Source organism: Anser anser, assembly GCF_964211835.1.
Source record: "Anser anser genome assembly, chromosome: 5".
NCBI classification, from domain to species: Eukaryota; Metazoa; Chordata; class Aves; order Anseriformes; family Anatidae; genus Anser; species Anser anser.
Window position 1 is genome coordinate 12,164,199 of NC_139725.1, and position 18,718 is coordinate 12,182,916.

At 38.3% G+C, this 18,718-nt stretch overlaps 1 protein-coding gene across 26 annotated transcripts in view; it reads right to left on the reverse strand.

Annotated features, from left to right (window-relative positions):
- Positions 1 to 18,718, reverse strand: part of NAV2 (neuron navigator 2) — a 425,654-nt gene that overhangs the window by 74,360 nt on the left and 332,576 nt on the right. For all 26 annotated transcript variants that reach the window (XM_083840326.1, XM_083840308.1, XM_083840331.1 and 23 more), the window contains one exon: positions 15,241 to 15,363. In XM_083840326.1, the coding sequence (XP_083696452.1) occupies positions 15,241 to 15,363 (123 nt within the window). The remainder of the gene's footprint in view (positions 1 to 15,240; positions 15,364 to 18,718) is intronic.

The following is an 18,718-nucleotide window of genomic DNA, read 5'->3' on the forward strand; positions in this document are numbered from 1 at the left end:
CCATTAGGCCCTCACAGTCTATGAACCAATTTCTACCCATTCATTTTAGTCAGTAGGTCAGGAAGACAAGTGGAAACTATCTTTCAATTAGACACGATGAAATGAGAACCACAAGGCATCCACCAGGTGAGTGGGAAAAGAGGGAAGAAAAGAAAGAATATGTGGAGCTGCCCTCCAGACACAGTTCATTAGAAGTACAGTCTTCCTAACGGGTCAGAAATGCTATGATCAGAAGATGTAAAGCACTGCTCTATCAAAAACATGGCTCTGATTCAAATGAATTCAACGTTTTTTCCAGGAGTAACTTTGTTCTGGAAGACTTCATGTCAGAGCAGGTATAGTCTGCCCACAGTACTCTGCCTCTTCACAGCACCAGGTATCATCTGTCCTCCCACGACTGGCAACAAGTCAGTATAAAACCACTAAACTTCGTGCTCTAATCTAAAGGCACAGCGATATACCTATTCTTGATGTGGGTTAAATTTGTGCAACTGACAAGACCCAGCACTGGTTGCACAAGCATGCACCAAGTAATTATACAACGCTGGGTTAATTATCATCATGCATCGCTGCATTATCATACATTCACGCACTCTCTTGTTTCATTTTATTTTCATTATAATCGGGTGCTATGACAGATGTTGTCAGTGCCAGAGGTGACCCTAATCTTGGGCTCCTCCCATAAACGTTACGGATGTGTAGTTTTCTTCAGTGGGTATCCAGCTCAGTATGCCATTGTTCATTGCATTAGCTATTCATTTGCACTCTAAAACTTTGCAATATTCATTAATGCGATGCCTCATTTTACAAATGAAAATGCTAAGAAAAAAAACCTCAAGACGTGCATTATTGGCTACGCGCACAGTGTAATTAACACGCATATAATCTGTATGCAAATCATGTTATTGAAAATAGTGACTATTAGCATAACAAGCGCTTATTATTTATTGAGATGCAACTCAAGCAGGCATCCTGCTGGGGTTTAACATCCTTTCTTTAAACAGCACCATCTTTTCTTTCTTCATTTACTCGTTCTTCTCTCTGCTTGATGATTAACAGCACAGAAAACAGGGAGACTCCCTTCTGTGCCTTTGTTTAAAGTGGGAAATCTTGTGTGTTTAATTGCCCTCAAGCATCTGATCCAGTTCAAAGCTCAGTGGAGCCTCTCCGACGGTGCTACATCCCCCACCACCATTATGACTGAGCTGCAGGCTGTTTAAAAGATGCGTTAATATATGCAACATCACCTAAATGATCTCTCTCTAATTCTTAAGTGACAACAAGTTAAAATCAGTTCGGCTTCCCACTCCTTTCCTTTTCAGAGGGGGAGACAAAATGAGAAACTGGGAGAAAACAAAAGCTCAACTGTGTAAAGTCATAAACCTTTTTAACACCGTGCCACTCTTCTCATATCATATTTCAGATGAATTCAACTTTTAATCATGCCAGCAACTTCAACTTTTAATCATTTCAGCAGCAAAATGTAACAGGAAAGCACAGTTCTACATTTTCCGTAGGACTGAGCAAAGGTTTCTTGCTTGATCAGTTTTGTTTGCTCTCTGTCTGCAGAGAAGGTCTGCAGCACCGATGCTGTTTCCTCACTCCCCTCCCTAGCCAGCAAAAGTCCTGAGGCTCCAGGATCTCTGCACGATTGTATAACCTTTCAGAGCATTTCTGCAAGAGCAAAAATTGCAAAACCATTCCTTGCCCAGTAATTCCTTCCCCAGCCCCAGCCCTGCTGGGCTTTGCGCTGCGTGTTTGTTCTCTCTGAGGCTACGCCCTCTGCTTTAGAGATGGCTGTGTTACAGTGATGAAATAATTATCTTTAGGGAATGATTTCAATTATTTATTGTTTTGCCAAAATTGAGATGTTTTGCCTGAAGTTTTCCAAGCTGCATGCCAACCTAAGGATGGACTTTGCAGTAAAAACAGCACAATAATCTCCGAGAATATCCATGATTTCTACTATTAAATTACATTGATCTTCCCCAAGAATCCTTGCTCCTATGAGATATATGTATATTTTATTCTGGAGAGCTCTGGAGAACAGGCACGATAAGTCAAGAAGAAAAGCCAAGACTGTGTGTGGAGAGTAGGTGGAAACCAGATAAGGAAAGGGAAAACAAAACTAGATGGAAACTCCAGAGTCGAAGGCAGGGGGACAGGCTGCACAAAAGCAACAGAGCTGTGATAAAAAAACCTCAGGTGTGTCTGAAGAAGGAAAATATAGGGCAAGGTCACGTTGGAAGGGAAACATCAGAACTGAAATTGTCTGTAAATACACATTTTATTACATCCTTTCATTTTAGGATGCTTTTTTTTCTGGACTGCAGGAGACAGACCTGCTGCAGAGGTACATCACTGCTCTACAATGATGACATCTGTTACTTAGGGAATCCTCAATTCCTTTTTGCAGCAAATAGACTATGCATAGCCTCAATTTTCCATTAATGCAGTTTTTCATAGGCCTAAATCGTTCCCTGTGTCCCCCCCCCCCCTTTTTTTTTGGCCGCTGAGAAGTTTGCTACCTTCCAACCCAACAGAGCACCTTTACAGCACAGTGGTGACATAAGAGGAGCTTAAAGCAGTAACTGTAATCTGCTCAGGAATTTATTTTGTTAAAAAGAGGTTTACAAGCACTCTCTTTCCCCTTATACTCGGGCAAGCTAAATACTACAACTCTCATACTGCTAGTTCTGCTACTGCTACAGTGTTGCTGTCGAGATAGCCTGGATCTTTTCAATTAAATATCATGAAATATTCTATTGGTTTATAAAAAAAATAAATGTAACTCTTCATAAAATTAAGACAACTCCCTTGGACCCTTTGCTAATTTTCATAGTTAAATCATCCAGGGGAGATGTGGGAGTTCAAGGACTTCAACCTTAATTCTTTCCATCCCGCTTCTACGATCTGATAGCTCCAGAATAGCCAAGAGTCCAATTAACACCTTTCAGTATCTTATGCTAAAACAATTTCATTTCCAGCAAATTATTTGGCAAGAGAGACAGAGATAATTAAACATTCTTAGAAAAATGACTCGAATAGAGGAGGCCAAAACTACGATTCCTGCCGCAGTCAGACACAGCAGAGACCCCAGTTTGACTTTTTACCTTAGAACCTTCATCACTGCATTACTACTCTGTAACAAATCCCTGCAATTTTCTGAGGGGGAAAAAAAGGTAAAAAACAAAACAAAACAAAAAAACAACACTTGCTTCTTTCCAGTTTTATTCCAGGGCAATAATAAAGCAAAAATAATTTTAAATCAGCCTCTCATCTGTCTGTCCCATTTGAACACTAGCAGAATGTGGCCATCTTGTTAAGGCTGAGCTGTCAAAAGGTGTTTCACGTGGCTATCAGAGACTTAACATAATCTAATACTGATAAAGACCGCTCTATTTTAGTGAATTCCTCTGGAATGAAGGAGTGGTCATTGGCTATCTTTGTTTAGAGATCTTAACAAAGCAATCTGCACAAAGGATGATGAAAGGAGAAAAATCACTAGATGTATCAAAAAATAAGCCATACTGCTTGTTTGATTATTGCATTCACGTTTTGCATCACAACAGACACACCTAACAAACTACGAGGAAAGTCCTTGCCTTCAGTATTATTCATGAAACAAACAAGGGCTCACCTGGAAAACACCGCTTTGGTTATTTATATCACATTCTCTTTAATGTGTGATTGCACTTGGGTTCGTATGGATTTAAAAGACCCAAAGCATAGACTTCCCAGGCTAGTTAACAAGGCAGTAATTGCCAGAGTTTCTCCTCATCATTCCTCTGCATTTTCCTCACATCTCTTGAATCCACTGTACTTATTATAACTACAGTTCACTACAATTCATGAAAATGTTCACAGAAAATTGTTCTCCTCCCAAGATCCCACACACCTGTGCTTAGCCAAGTCGTAAATTAACTTGGGCTCTCATTTTTCATTTTCTAAAATAATCTCTTGTTCCTAAATGATCTGAGGACACATACATTGCCATAATAAGCTTAACTGCATCACCATGTATCACCACTCCTTCATTCCAATACTGTTCAAATCTAAAAGTGAACTCAGAAACAGGTACTATTAAAAGGAGAATGTATCCAAAGTGGGAAGCGACTTAAAGATTCAAACACATTTTGTGGACAAAGTTGGGTTTTAGTAATTCATCAAGGACAAAGGCAGACGCTTGTGATGAATGCCCAGCGTTGAAAGTACAACACATTGCTTGGAAAGAGAGAAATGGCCGTAAGACAAAACAACTTGGTAGTACGGAGGAGATGATGTGGCCAAGGTAAAATAACTGGTTCAAACATGACTGGAATTGCAGAGGTGGAGAGAGCGATAGCGAGGGAAACATATGGTATGATTCACAGGCAAGAATGATTATTTTATCAGTCGCGTGTGTAGCTCATTACAGCTAATGTAAGGTCAGCACATAAAACATGGAAGGAGAATTTTGCTAAATTGAGAAATGGTCAGAAGATCTTGCAGAAATGAAACCGAATTCAAAGTCATGGTGTGGAAGACACCTGTTTCTACCCTTTGGTTGCTGGAAAGCATCCATTGATCAAAAGGAATGTTGAGCAATTTCAAGTTATCATATGGCATACTTGCTTTTCATCTATACTAACAAAAAAATGGCTTAGTGTTACAATTAAAACTGAAGTTACATCAAAGAATTTCAACAGAAACTAGAGCACAGAAACACACATCCTGACTTCACTTCAAAATCACCATCTTCTGATTTCAGAAAATGTCTCTCTTTGTTTTGCATGCATATATTTAAGACTCTATGGAATTTCTTGCTAGAACCTAATCCATCTCATGACTCCTTTGGCTCAGAAATGCTCTCAAAGCACAAATAGATGGGTAAATTCTCTATTCAGGAGTAGCTAGAGAATCCACACCGTCCAAAAATATTGACTAAGTAGTGTATAATAAGGCTTTCCTGGATGAACATAACCTCTGTGAACTTCAGGTGGCACTGGATACTGGCATCTCTTTCCCAGGGACTCATATTGATGTTTTTTCATTTTCCTTTTCCCTCTCCTCTTTTTCCATAGGAAGTCACAGTTGTCTGCGGTATTTCTAGCTATTTCACAATACCATTCCTTTAACTACGCATTCAAAACACATCCAGTTTTGCAAGTGCAACATTATGTTTCAATCGTCTCTGAAAATAAAAATGAAACCTTTGCATAAAAATGCAAATGAAACCAAACTATGTATGTGCATATCAGATAGTATCAAATAACATCAATCGTTTCAAAGAGATGTTTAAGGCATTAAGTCACGTTACGAAGAGTATTTCGAGTTGCAAGTTTCATAACAAGAATAAATCAATCTTGACAATCAACATGAAAGTGGGAATAAAACCTTTTTGAACACTGAAGGTGGTTTGCTCATTTCCCCCAAACCAAAACGAATGAATTAGTTGATATATATATATGAAAATGAACTTAAACTAACAACACAATCAGAGAAGATAAACTTTAAAGTTAAAAGTACATCAAAAAGATAAAAACATTACTTGGGGCTGATGGCAGCACATGGCAACTCCGCAGTAGCTGCTGAGCTGAGCCTTTGTCAGTTAAGAAGGAAAAAAAATCATGTAGTGAAAAAGAGCTGAATTCAGCCCTTGGACTTTGCCCAGGCAGTAATCAGGCTTCCAATGTTTAGCGCTGATCCTCTGGCTACTCATTGACCATATATACCTGGACATACATAAACATAGCCTCTAGCATGCTCGAGCCTACTGAGGCTCGCTGTTCTAACTCTACACACGGGTTTTGCACTGTTCCAATGAGACTTACATCAAATTATTTTAGTCTCGAATTGCTGCCCTAAGTGTTAATAAAATTAGATGTTTTATTTTTAGTGTGAATAGCAAAAACTTTCAATAGTAAAACCAAATCATATACATTCTCATAATACTCCCGTTAGAGCACAATGTAGCTCCAAGTGTTTCTAGTATAGAGTATGCAGTTATTCACCCTGGCCAAATCTATGTTTAACTGTATATACCTAAGCAACATGAGACTATCATGTGAAAGACTTAATGCCTGTTTATGTAACAGCAGAGAATCTTTAAACCCCATGCAGCTGCATTAACTAAGCCTCAGGACGTTGAATCTCAGCTCAGAAAAAGCAGGAGCAAAGTGACTACTTGTTCTGTGGAGTCTCAACTTCACTGTGAATCCTATTAGCTGTCATAAAAAGGTCACAAAGTCACCTTATCATACTGCTGGAAAATCCCTAAACCATGAGGAAGCTGAGGAATGGAGAAGAGCAGAGTAGGACTCAAAGATAAGCAGGCTACTGACCCCCAATATGGAGTAGTTTGCTGGCCACCAAGGAAGTTATCATGACACCAAGGAATGGCCCGATATAAATACAGTAGCTCCCAGAATCCCAGGGCAGCAAAAATACAAGGATGCACTTTTGCCCCTGCCACTCCCTTGTCACTCCCCTTTTGCAAAACACAGTGCAGCTCCTTGCCAGAGCTGGAAAGCTCCTCCAGTGGAAATGGACATTCAAATGACATGCTCCATGCTCCTGGATTTCTACGCTTGTTAGCTTTCTGGCTTTCGAGAGTCACCCTGCAGCAGTGGAACAGCAAATGCTTTGTAGAAACATACATGAGTAATGAGACATTCCCTTCTTTATGAAAATATAAGTTATAATTAGTAAACGATGTTTGTGCGAGGAGGGAAGAGCATGCACCTCTTCCTCAAGTGCCCTGGAAATAGGTAGCGAACCTTCAATTTAGCAGAACGCATCTTTGCCTTGATGAGTGCTAGGTCAGGCTCTCTTTCCTTTCTCTGGACATCAGTCAGCCCAAAGGTATCCCCATTACTTCATTAGCAGAGGAGCTGCCATACACAGCAGCTGAGAGAGATGACTACCTATGAAATACATACCATTTTAAATAAAATATGACCTCAAGCTGTGCATACCTTACAGCTGCTCCTGCTATGCTGCAGATGTGGATACGTATTGGATATAGGGGGCTATTTAGTTAGCTGTCCAAACTGGGAGTAGTGTTTCTCTATATAGGCAATGGATCCCTCAACACATCTGGATATCCTGAATTCCTTGCAGGCTTCCCACTGGTCATTTCAGAGGGTGTCCCCTCCTTTCACTGAAGGGGACATGACTTGGAATAAATGACTGAATAAAGCTAATCATTAGAGTAAAGAAAAAGAAACAAAAAGCCCCAGAAAGCGCTTGGAAGAGCATTCAGAAAGATAAAAGCGTCTTAAAATCGAACTCAAAATTTTGATATAACTTGTCAAACAATACAATTAAAGAAAACGTTCACCCATTAAACAGAAGGCTTAGATCCTGCCTATTAACATTAATATTTTTATTAACACGTAAGCTAATACTAATAGCATATAATTACAGTCAAAAAAGAACACGTAGCTACAGAAGAGGAGCATAAAACCTATTTCAATGAAACATGCTTCGGACAACTCCAAAGCACCAAGAAACTATCTAAGGAGAAACAACAGATAGAGACCAAAGGGAGAATCTTTGTATTTTCAGGGAGAGACATTTTGTAATGTACACAATATTTGAAAAAGTCACCCGTCTTGAAAATTGCTTTATCACTACAATGAGCTTCCACACTAGTCTAACAGCCCCAAACTTGGATTCTTCTATTGGAGTCTGACAGCTGTCTGCTATTAGTTTTATCTATTCAATCTCCAAATCCCAAACTCAGAGGTTACTGGTGTAGGTCAGTTGTGAGACTATGTTGACTCTCTTGCCATTCGACATGGAAAACTAAATAACAAAGTCTGCACTATGTCAGCAAGCATTTCACATTCTTCAGTTTGTCATGCAAAGCACAAAAGACCCTGATACAGTTCAAAATGGTCTTTGTATCTACAATCTTGTTTACCCTTGGAATACAAGCGTAATTTCCCACATGCCTAAAGTATTTTAAAAGCCACTTTATACAACAGAAAAGACAGTGCTAATCTCTGGCAATGGAACCAGAAATATCAAGGAGTTCAGCAGAGGCTCTAAATCAGCACTTAGATCAACTTTGTATTTAGATGCATAAAGTGGGTGCACACGGAAGGAAATGTCACTTGGAGAAAATCTCGTTCCATTGGAGTAGGATCTTGATTTTGCCACACTGTACATGCAAATTATTCTGCTGTTTAAATTAGGCAGTTTTTCTATTTCCACAGAATCAGTATCTGTAATTCTGAAAAAAGTAAGGTCCCTTTACTTGTATACACACAGCAGTGCAGCTTTCGAGGTGAAGTGACTGCTCACAGAGCAATCTATGGAATACATGGGCAAAAAGAGGGTCCTAATGTCCATGGACGTTTTGAGCTGCTCCCTTGAGGCACCTGCTATCTTCCATTAGCTTTGTAGTGAACTTTAGCTCCAACTTAAGCACTTTAATTAGATGCCAGAGCAGAGATGGAAATACCTCCTAACATATAAAGGAATGAGGAATCAGAATCACAGTAACTAGAAAAGGGGGCATGAGATGAGGAAAAAAGTTAAAACAAGAAATGCAATTCCTATGTCTTTAGCACTTACATCTAAGAAAAAAACAAAACAAAAACAAACAAACAAACAAAAAACCTGAAAATGGGTTTTAAAACTACAGTGACAGTCTAGCAGAAAGATTACCTAATCTACTAACTTTGGAGGGAGCGGCTTGCAGTTGTAGGGTGGTTTGTTTCTGCTTTGTTGTTCAGCATAGCGTGGTAGAACTATACTTCCTCAGTGGAAGTAACTTCTTGAAAAAACTCAACAACTGCTCTCAACTGTTTTGTCAATCTGCAAGGCTACTAGAACAGGTCTTAGGTAGAAGACAAGAACAGGATAACTCTTGATTTACCATACTGGGACAGGGATGCACACAGGTCCTATGATGCAGTAAAATCTGCTTTTGGCCATGGAGATGTGGAAAAGGGACTGTCACATAGGAAAACAATTTTCTGCTTTACAACAAGTCAGTTAAATTGGCAAAACTGCTTTGGCACCCGTTTTGGCCATCACCCACCCCCAACCCTCCACAATCATATATTGCTACTGTTATATGCTGCTGTGTGATGTGATAAACTAGAGCCTGGACAGCAATTTTTAGATAACTACCATCTCTGATGAAAATCTCCTCAATACACTTTCCAGCCTTCAGACAGCCCCCAATCTCACCAAACTCATTGCTGGAAGCAAACTCTCGGCATACCATCATTCAATGACTAAAAGCAGACCAAGCCTGAGAAACAAAGGTAAAACCTCCCAACAGATCTCCATTCCGCCATGCCTTTCTAAATGCAATTGATGCAATCACCAAACCCGACATATGTTCTTCCCACAGTAATTTACTTCATCCACTGTACCATGCATACCCCCCAAAAATGTGTGTGTGGAATTAAAAAAAAAAAAAAAAAGCATTACTCTGCCCACTGAATGCATTGACATGCAAGCCACAAAGTTGAAAAGAACCTCATTGCCCAAAGGGAGGCAATTCTCACACAGTTACTTCATCTCTGACCTCTTCCTTCTCTTCTGCAAGGGAGTTCTATAGAGCATCTTCAAAGAATAAACCAGAATAACTAAATAACAACTCTAGTGGATATTAAAAATCATAGTTTCAATAAAGAGAGAGACTTTTACAGACAGCAATAATTTGCTCCCTCTCCCCAGTTAACCGCTCTATGCTACACAGGTGATAAATTATCCGTATCTCTCTCTGCTCTCTACCACATAAACCTTTTATTAAGCCCTTTCCTTGCTAATTCCTTCTCCGCTTCACAGGTATTGTCTGTCTTTAAGAGTTGCTCTAAACTACTAATAAACCAGGTAAATTTCGAGCAACTGTTCTCAACTTGTATTTAGTAATGAAAAATTTTGCTTCTATTTTAGACCTGAAGAAAAGCTTATGCTCCCAAAAGTTTGCTATCCTCGGAGCACAGAAACTGATCTGCCAAAAGACATTACTTCCCTTGACTAACCTTGCCTTGTTTAAAAGTAGAATGTCTTTTTTTTTTTTCCTTTAGATACTGCTAATTTCAGCCCTCAGGTATAGCTACCCTACCTTTGCTTTCAACTACTATTCATTCATTGCTTAACTTTGCAATTACTTTATGTAACCTAAAACCACTTCGGACTACTGGTTGTTAAAAGATTCCTTGGAAAATAAAAGTATTTGGTATTGTGATTCTAATCTGCAGATCCCAAGGCCATAAACTTCAAAGAATCTTTGCAATGTGAATTTCCTTGTTTCTGCGAGTGAGTTCTCAAGATAAACGTGGGATCTTTCAAAGACAGAGAGATAGGTATCTATAGGTACCAAGGTACAACCTTCATGTTTAGAAATAGTAGTATTTTTCCTGATTTAATGTTAAAATCCAAACAGATGGTCAAGCAGAGATGATCTGTTGTGTGCGAATCTCACCAGTGCTGTGACTTTGCTATTAAGCAACTATACTTGGACATGTATTTATAAATTGCAGGGACTCACAGCACAAATACAGTAAACAACGAATGACAAGGTGTTGGGTGCTTACTTTTTCATCTATTTTAGCTTTAAAGCAATCTAGAGATTTTTCACGTTTTTTTCAATTCAGTATACAGGGTCTTTATATAGGTATGTTCTGCTGTCTTACCAAAGAAAAAATGGGAAAAGTAGAATTTATATATTACATTATTCATAACAACTGTATACAAGTACACTTGTTGGGGCTTTCTAGAAATGAACAAACTGTGAATTGATGGTGTAAGATCCTCCAGGTACACTGGTAACAGCTTGGAAGCATCTTTCTTAGCTGAGGTCTCCCGAGGACTTCTAGGAATGTAGGTACCCTTGCTCCTAACAGAAAGAAGATCCTCCCTCCACAAAGCCATCCATATAAAACCCCAGCCGCATCTCCCTGTTATGCTCAAATCTCCCTGTTACGCTCATTTACTGTGAAACTCCACAAACACTTATGTCAACCCCCCTGAGGAAGGAAGGCAGGAGGGGGAGATGCTGTGGGGGAAGGAGATGACAGGAATTCCACTGCCATTACAATACAGGAATATCTGTTTCTATGTCTTTTTATCAGAGTTGTGTCCGCCTGAAGTTTAAAACATAACCCAATTGTGTTTTAACATTTTAGGTCAAAGACTATCCAGTCTGTGTGTCTACTCCAGACACACTTTATTTTTTCCCTCTGTGTAGCATGCTACCAGTGCTAGAGTAGCAAAACTACAGTAACAATGAGATAGATAATAAAGGGATAGAATTCCTAACGGATATTCTCTGAACGTAGGATTTAAGTCCTCAACTGCAACGCCAGGAATTGCAGACATCTTCATTTAGCTTTAGCTGCATAGTCTCAGTTAAGAGGAAAAACTGCAAACGTATACTCAGTAATTAAAGGTGTCTTATTCTACCACAGAACTACATAACAAAGGATTTCTTAACAAAATTATGCATTTCTGGTACATTTTAACATTTTTCCATGGTCTACAATACAGTAGTGCCTAAAAAGAAGAACACGATACAGTTTCTTACATGACAGCCCTCAGCGTTTTGTCTATATTAGTATGCTGTTTACAGTGGAATTTGATGCCTTCTAAAACCCGTAATATCTCCTTCTCTCTCCACTTTTCGGAACAGGACAATATTGTCCCAAACTTGATGACATGCCTCAACTTGCTTTTCAACTCTTCTGAAGTGTAATGCTGGTTCCCATGATTACCAAGGTAGTTCAACAGTCTCCCTCCTGCCTTGAACACTAACCCATCTTTTCAATAATCTCGTAACTTTAACAGGATTCAAGCTATTAAGTATCAGTTAGTGAATTTAAACACACTGCAGTTTAGGGGGTTTGCTTTGTGAAAGAATGTGAAACACTGGCTATTATCTGAGTCAAGAGACAACCTTAACCTTAACCTATTTTTACAAAATGCAAAATCACAGCAAAATATTACTCTGAAGTTATTTTGAAAGCCAGAATTTTTACCTTTTTAAGAAATTGCTATAAATGACAGTATCTGAAAAAAAAAATCTGCATTCAATGACATTCATAGTGATATATTTATACTCTGCATGGGATGCCCTCTGGCTTTCTGCTCCATTACTGTTTCACTTTCAGTTTTTCCTTCCTGTTTGTCTCTGTCTCCTCTCCTCCATGTTCTCACCAGGGATTATCCAAGAATCTTGCCAAAAGCAGGAAATGCCATTGACTACCAGGAGCTGGTTTCAGTCACCAGTCCTTCTGAAAGTTAAGCTGAATACGGTCTTGTTTTAACCACAGAGCCGTAAGTATGATAAGACTGTCATTATAGTCATCACGATACAGAAACACTTTTAAAGAGCAGTTCAATCCTATCCACACTCAACAGCTGAGCGGTGTTTTACCTCCGGTCCACAAATGCTGTAGCTGTTCGAAGTACAAAGGCAATGTAACGTGATATCTGATGAGACAGCTCCTTAGAGTCAGAAGAGACTTTCAGAAGGACAAACTGGGAAGACCTTTTTATGCCTTACACTCCTATGCAAAGGTCTGTAGTTCACACAACCGCAAATTAAACTACTGAAGTGAAACAACCCATGTGAATCATGCTTGGAAGTAGTTATTTAGGCACTCCATCACTGAGGCTTAAAAAAAAATAATAATCATACAGCTATTTCCTTAATAACAGCACTGAAGTTGATCTTTATAAGCTCACATCCATTAATAGAGTCTCCTGACCTGTTCACAAAAATGTGATAAGTCAGCACAGGTCTCAATTATCTTATCTAATTAAAAAGTTATATAAGTAAGCAATTACAGAAAGTGTTACTCAAAACTTAGTTTCAAATTTCTTCCCTCTTATTTGTATACACTTACAAACGCAAGTTGCATATATGACTGGAAGGGCAGAATTAAGTCTCAGATTAAGCAACTATGTGCCTTGCAATATGAAACAAACTTCAGATACCAGATGGTACGCACCATGTCCATATACATAGAAGACAAACCATAAGTGGCTAATTTAAAACCTTAAAAAAAATCACAAACCAAATAAAAGGGCATTCTTAATGCCTTTTTTCATTTAAAATGCCTTTGTTCCATGCAAACACAAATTGTCTTGAAGTGAATAAATAAGCTCAGCTGTGTTGTGCAATGATTCCATTAACCTTGCAATCAAGCGTTAAATTAAATTGCCTCATTTGGATTTCCCTGCTGCAGGGGAAAATATACCTTCTAAGGTCTGTGCTTTACATCGCCAGAGCCAACGAGTAAGAACTTTACAACTACACTTCTACAATTAATAACATAAGAAACTAAACAATAAGGCAAATTGCAAAAATTCCTCTGATAACTTTTTAATGATTAACCTTATACCTAAAGGTTCATAGCCTTTCACACTCATTCTCCCATGCAATCAATTAACATCTGTTTTGAACAAGCTAAATTTAATCTTCATATGTTCTAGATGTACCAATAAAGCAGCTCAAAGCTCCTGATTGCCTCTCTTCACAGAATGAAAAAAGCAATTCATTACTGCACTTTTTTTTATTAAACTCCTTTTCCTTATGCCAATTTTCACCCTGTAAAACTGCAGCTGAATCCAAGATTATTTTTTTTCTTTTGCTTTGTTTAAACTGCACATTATGATCACCCATGAACCAAAGAGGAGCTAGGTTTAAATTGCCCACCTACTGTCAGGAAACTCTGGTCTTCTAAATAAGGTGAATAAGCTTGCATTCTAAACTGAAAAGACTAAAACAAATCTCATGTTGCAGCTAACTTGCCAGCTATACATAGTCTTTATCATGTGTAAGCCCCCCCCCCCCCCAATCTGAACTGAAAGAATTATTTTCAAAGCTGAAATAACTGACATTAACCATTAACTAGGGATTACATTTTAGTGTGTCACAATCCCATTCTAGGTGGAATATATTTAAACATACAGATAATATTTCTTGTGGAACATATGTAATTTGTGCTTGTGAGTGGTGTCTTCAGGAAAGGAGGTTAGTAAATAAAATGTGAACATAATTTATGTACCAAGAAAAGGTGCTGCAAGCACAGAAACTATTAGCCAGGGGATGAATGACTAGCTCTCCAGAAGGCTCACTATTACTCAAACAATTATATAGTTTATATTAGACAAATTCTGTACTATAAACGTACGTTTTATATTAGCTTCTGTTAATGTGGCAATGTTCAGAGGCTACAGCAACAGACAAGGATGATTTGTCTTCAGTTACATCACCAGGTGGCAATGCCTTCACCCACAGGCAGCCAGGAATGCTCTTGGCTGAGTATGGGTTTCAGGTTGCAAATTTCAGAAACAGATAGGAGCTCCTTAAAAATCTAGGCTATTTTGCAACTGGCAAGCATATGTTGACTTAATAATTGAAACTGAGCTGAGATTCTCTAAAAGCTTTTGGCTCTTTTATTGACATTTATCATCCCAATCTTTACTAATGTCAGGAGAACACCAAAACAGTTATAGCATGTTTCTTTGAAAACAAGGCCAGATTCTCCATCACTTGTCCTTGGAATCATGCCTTAGTCCATGTATCGCTATCAAGACTGTATCGGTCATATCAAACTACATTATGTAAACTACATTTATGTCCCTGGAAAGACCTTTGAATAACAAAACAAACAAACAAAACTTTTAGTTCAAAAACTGGTTCAAACCTACAATTCAAAATCTTTTACTTCGGGTCACCTCATGGAAGAAAAACAATACAGTTCACTTAGTACATCAGCAATAACACTCGTCAGGTTTTGTGTTTGGAAGGGAAAGAAGCAGCTATAGGCTGATGCCATTAAAAGCAGAAGTATTTAACCCATTTGACTCAACTCCACCAGAATATAGGTCTCATTACAGTCCATCCCCCTGCTTCCTTTATGATAACACTCCCATTATTTATGGATTTTTAACCCGCCTAATTGTTCATCTTTGGCCTTCACCATTCACACTGAATCACTGGACTTTTTAATTTCAAAAGCTAATAAAATACAAGTTTTACATTTTCTTGTGTAAGTCCTGTGCACAAAAGCCCAGATGAGAACTCAACAGAGCAATCAGAAGACAAAGGTGGTATTTATCCTGACACCTCAGTGCATGCATAGCCTAACGTACTCTGGAGAAGTTTATAGTCATGTATTCACTATCTGAATTTCTAAAGCTATTTAATCTTAGGGTTCTAATATGTATTAGATACAGCTTGAATTAAATGCACAATTATATCCAAGCATTTACTGGTTGACACCTTACCTGTCAGCATCTCCCAGTCCCAGAGAAGTGTTACGCTGCATTGTCTCCCGCACTGCAGCCATGCCATCAGGCAGCCGGTTTAGCCTTCGCGTGTAGAGGCCCAACCCACCATCCGTCATGTACCTTTGAAACAATAAACGTCACATTCAGTAAAACGCTAAAAATTTAAGATATTATTTTATTAAAACAATAACATGTTTAGATATTATTTTTATTATGAGGCACCTCATAACCTTTTGCATATTTTTAATTGTATATTGCATTTTCCCCACTTTTGAGTTGAGAATATTACTCAGAATATGAAGCAAGGAAAAGTTTATTCTTAATGATATATCTGAGATTTTTTTTGCCCCTCTCTCATCATTCTCTATTACATCTTCCACCCTCTCTCTCTAGTAAGAATTGGATTTTAACATAACTCTAACAAAGAAAGAACACCTAACTGTCGTTAAGGATGCCTAGATGGAAGTAATTCAGTATTTGTGAATAATATCATTACTTATGCCTTCCTGCCTAAAAAAACACGGTTTATACCATCCTGAAATACGTTGTGTGGTCCAAAACATCATGATGCATATATCAACCCTTTTACAAGTTAACTGCAAAAATCACAGTGACTTCACCCTAGATTTTGTCAATGGTCCATGAGCAAAATATATCCCAAGATTTATTGTGAGAAATCAAAGTTCCAGCATGAAATAAAAGTATTTTTTCAACCTTGTTTTGGATCCTACATTTTTCTCTGTCTGCAACTCTGACTTGGAGACATTTGCATTTCATAGGTGTTATTCTTAGGTATTAAGAAGTGCACATTTCTTATTTTCTAGTTTAGACAAACAAAAAAATGTTAAGTAAACAGAGATGACAGTTGGTGGACAAGCACTGATAAATATTGATCACCAGGAACAATTCCTTGCAATAACGCTGGCTGCGTTATCCAGCACTTTTGCTGAAGTCTGTACCAACACAGTCAACAATAGGCATTATGCAACGTAACTTCCGGATGTGGTGGAAATTAAGAAAAGAAAGTTTTAAAAATGGTACAACAACCCTGCACTTTGGTTTAGGATATTAATAAAATATTTTAATACATTAATAAAATACTCAAATTATGAAGTTACTCCAGTCTATTCTTCTTTAACAACTTTACAACAAGCTGCACTACATCAATATTTCAATAACATTTTGTGGCCTTTCGTGATAGTAAGATGTGAACAGGTTCAAAGCATCAAAGGAAAACAGAAGGACTTTTCTCTTGTTTTAGCTTAATTTCTAAAAATACTTCTAACCACAGATACAGTCAAATGAGCTTTAAACTTGAAAGGCAATTCCCATTTGCCTCTCAAGATGTTGGCACGCACCGAGTTCTGTGCTACCGCAAGCAGTTTGTTAGCCCAGGTACATTTCCAGCAGCAGTCCTGACACTGCCCAAACACACCACAAAAACTTTCAAAGCACAGAGAATTAAATAAGTGCACCAACTCCAACAGTACCATTGCTATCTCTGGCACACAGCTGGACACGTCACTTACCTCACTGGAGTTGAAAAGACTGTATCCTCTTAATTCTTTAGCTACTCTCGTGAGTGAAAGCAGAGCAGCCCACAGAATAATATCCAGATACACAGGACATTGCCCTCTTTCTTAAAAAGGCACATAGCTTTTTCCCTTACAGCGAGACAGTCTCTTTCACAGCCAGAAAGGAAAGACACTCCTAGCTTCGGTCAGTAATGCCTCTACTGGTGAGAGGCAGAGCGGTAAAGCAGATAGCTCGAGCTTGGATTCTGCATTTTTTCCACTACTTTCTTCACAGATGTTGCTGCAACAGATGTAGTTTACCGAAGTCAAATTCAATTACTACATTTAGAAAAATGGGATGGTAAAAAGTCAATAAACCTTGCACAATCTGCTGCTTAGCATTTGAGTTAGATTTGTAAATCTGTACAGGGCCTTCCCTGGAACAAGCGAGGCGTCCCTCTGGGGAGTTTAACAAAGAGGTTGCTAAGCTGGTAAAGTCAGCCCCCAGACTATTCTCCGTTCGGCAAATCTGTGGGGAGAGTGTTCTCGGTACTCATAAACAAAGACTGTAAAAAGAGAGGGGAGCACCTCCTCTGTAACTTGTGTGGAATTTGCCTTAGGTCTTGCATTCTAACATTTGTTTGACATAGTTTATAAATACTTTATCGTGGAAGAGCATTGTTGTTTTGTTTTTTTCTTTTTTTTTGTAAGCTACTAAAATAAAAGGGAAAGAAAAGTGGAGCTTAAGACACTGTTATACAAAGATGCAAACAGTGTTTTGCAAAAACATCTCATGTACATACGCTAATTCGTTTATTGCAGATACTTGCCTGCACATGAAACGTGTTTCTCTATGAACGCCCATTAAACACATACTGGAAAGAGCAGCTTTTAGTTTTCTCTGGCATATGACTAGTCCTTTGATAAAAAAGATCAGCTACAGTTGGAATAGATTGTTCTCCATATTTATTACCCAGCATATGTTCAGTGAAACACATTACCCTTAAGAGTCAGTCATGCAGAAATCAATGGAAAGCTACTACCATCAACAGACTTCACACTCTATGTGGTTTTAAAAACTCTTAAGTCTTACGTAAGTCAATGGAAGCTGGGTGTCTTCAACATCTTTGACATCTAGATCATGAGTGTTTTTCAAATCAAGGCACCATAAAAAAGCACAGACAGCCCCTACCTTTTACCCATTATACCAACAGGACAAGTTTCTTACACACCAGGACAACGCAAGACAGATTTTTGTATTCTGAAACAGGTTTGTGTAATCACAGATTGAAAGCTTTACATCTTTTATTTTTTTTTAAACAACATGCAATGTCCTCTAACCAGAAATGTTTAACTTCAAAAAGATGACAGAAGCAATAATGCTTATTGTCCTGCTGACACTGAACGCTGAGGTCAAAGAACAAGGTACTGCAGAGAAAAATATGCTCACAATAAAAGCTATTTTAAAATTTAGAAGTTCTCTACTATCCATAAGGTTATTCAAGAGAAGAGAGTTTAAAAGTTCTATACGAATGCCCATTATACACATACTGGAAAGTACTGGTGCCAAAAATCTCCAGCCATTGCTTTCTTTCTAACCTAAAACTATCTTGTCTCTCAGAAGCCATTTTGCTGTTATGAATACAACGTTATTATTGCAATTTTGCCTTACAAGAACGGAGAATGTAATTAAGGGATATTTTTCTAAAGACAATCTTAAAAGCTTTTGCTCAAGGAAGAATAAACCCCCAAAGTATCCTGTATGTGTATAATTCTAACAGTCGTCAGTGCTATCTGAATTTATCACCCCATCATACAAACTATACTAGCCTTTAGAACAACCTTATGTATTCTGACTCGAGATGAAAAGGAAAACTTCAATCCCCATCTTGCCTTCACAAAATTCCAAGCCTGTAAGAAGTCACATCGCAGCCTAATTTGGACTGACATCACACGTAGCC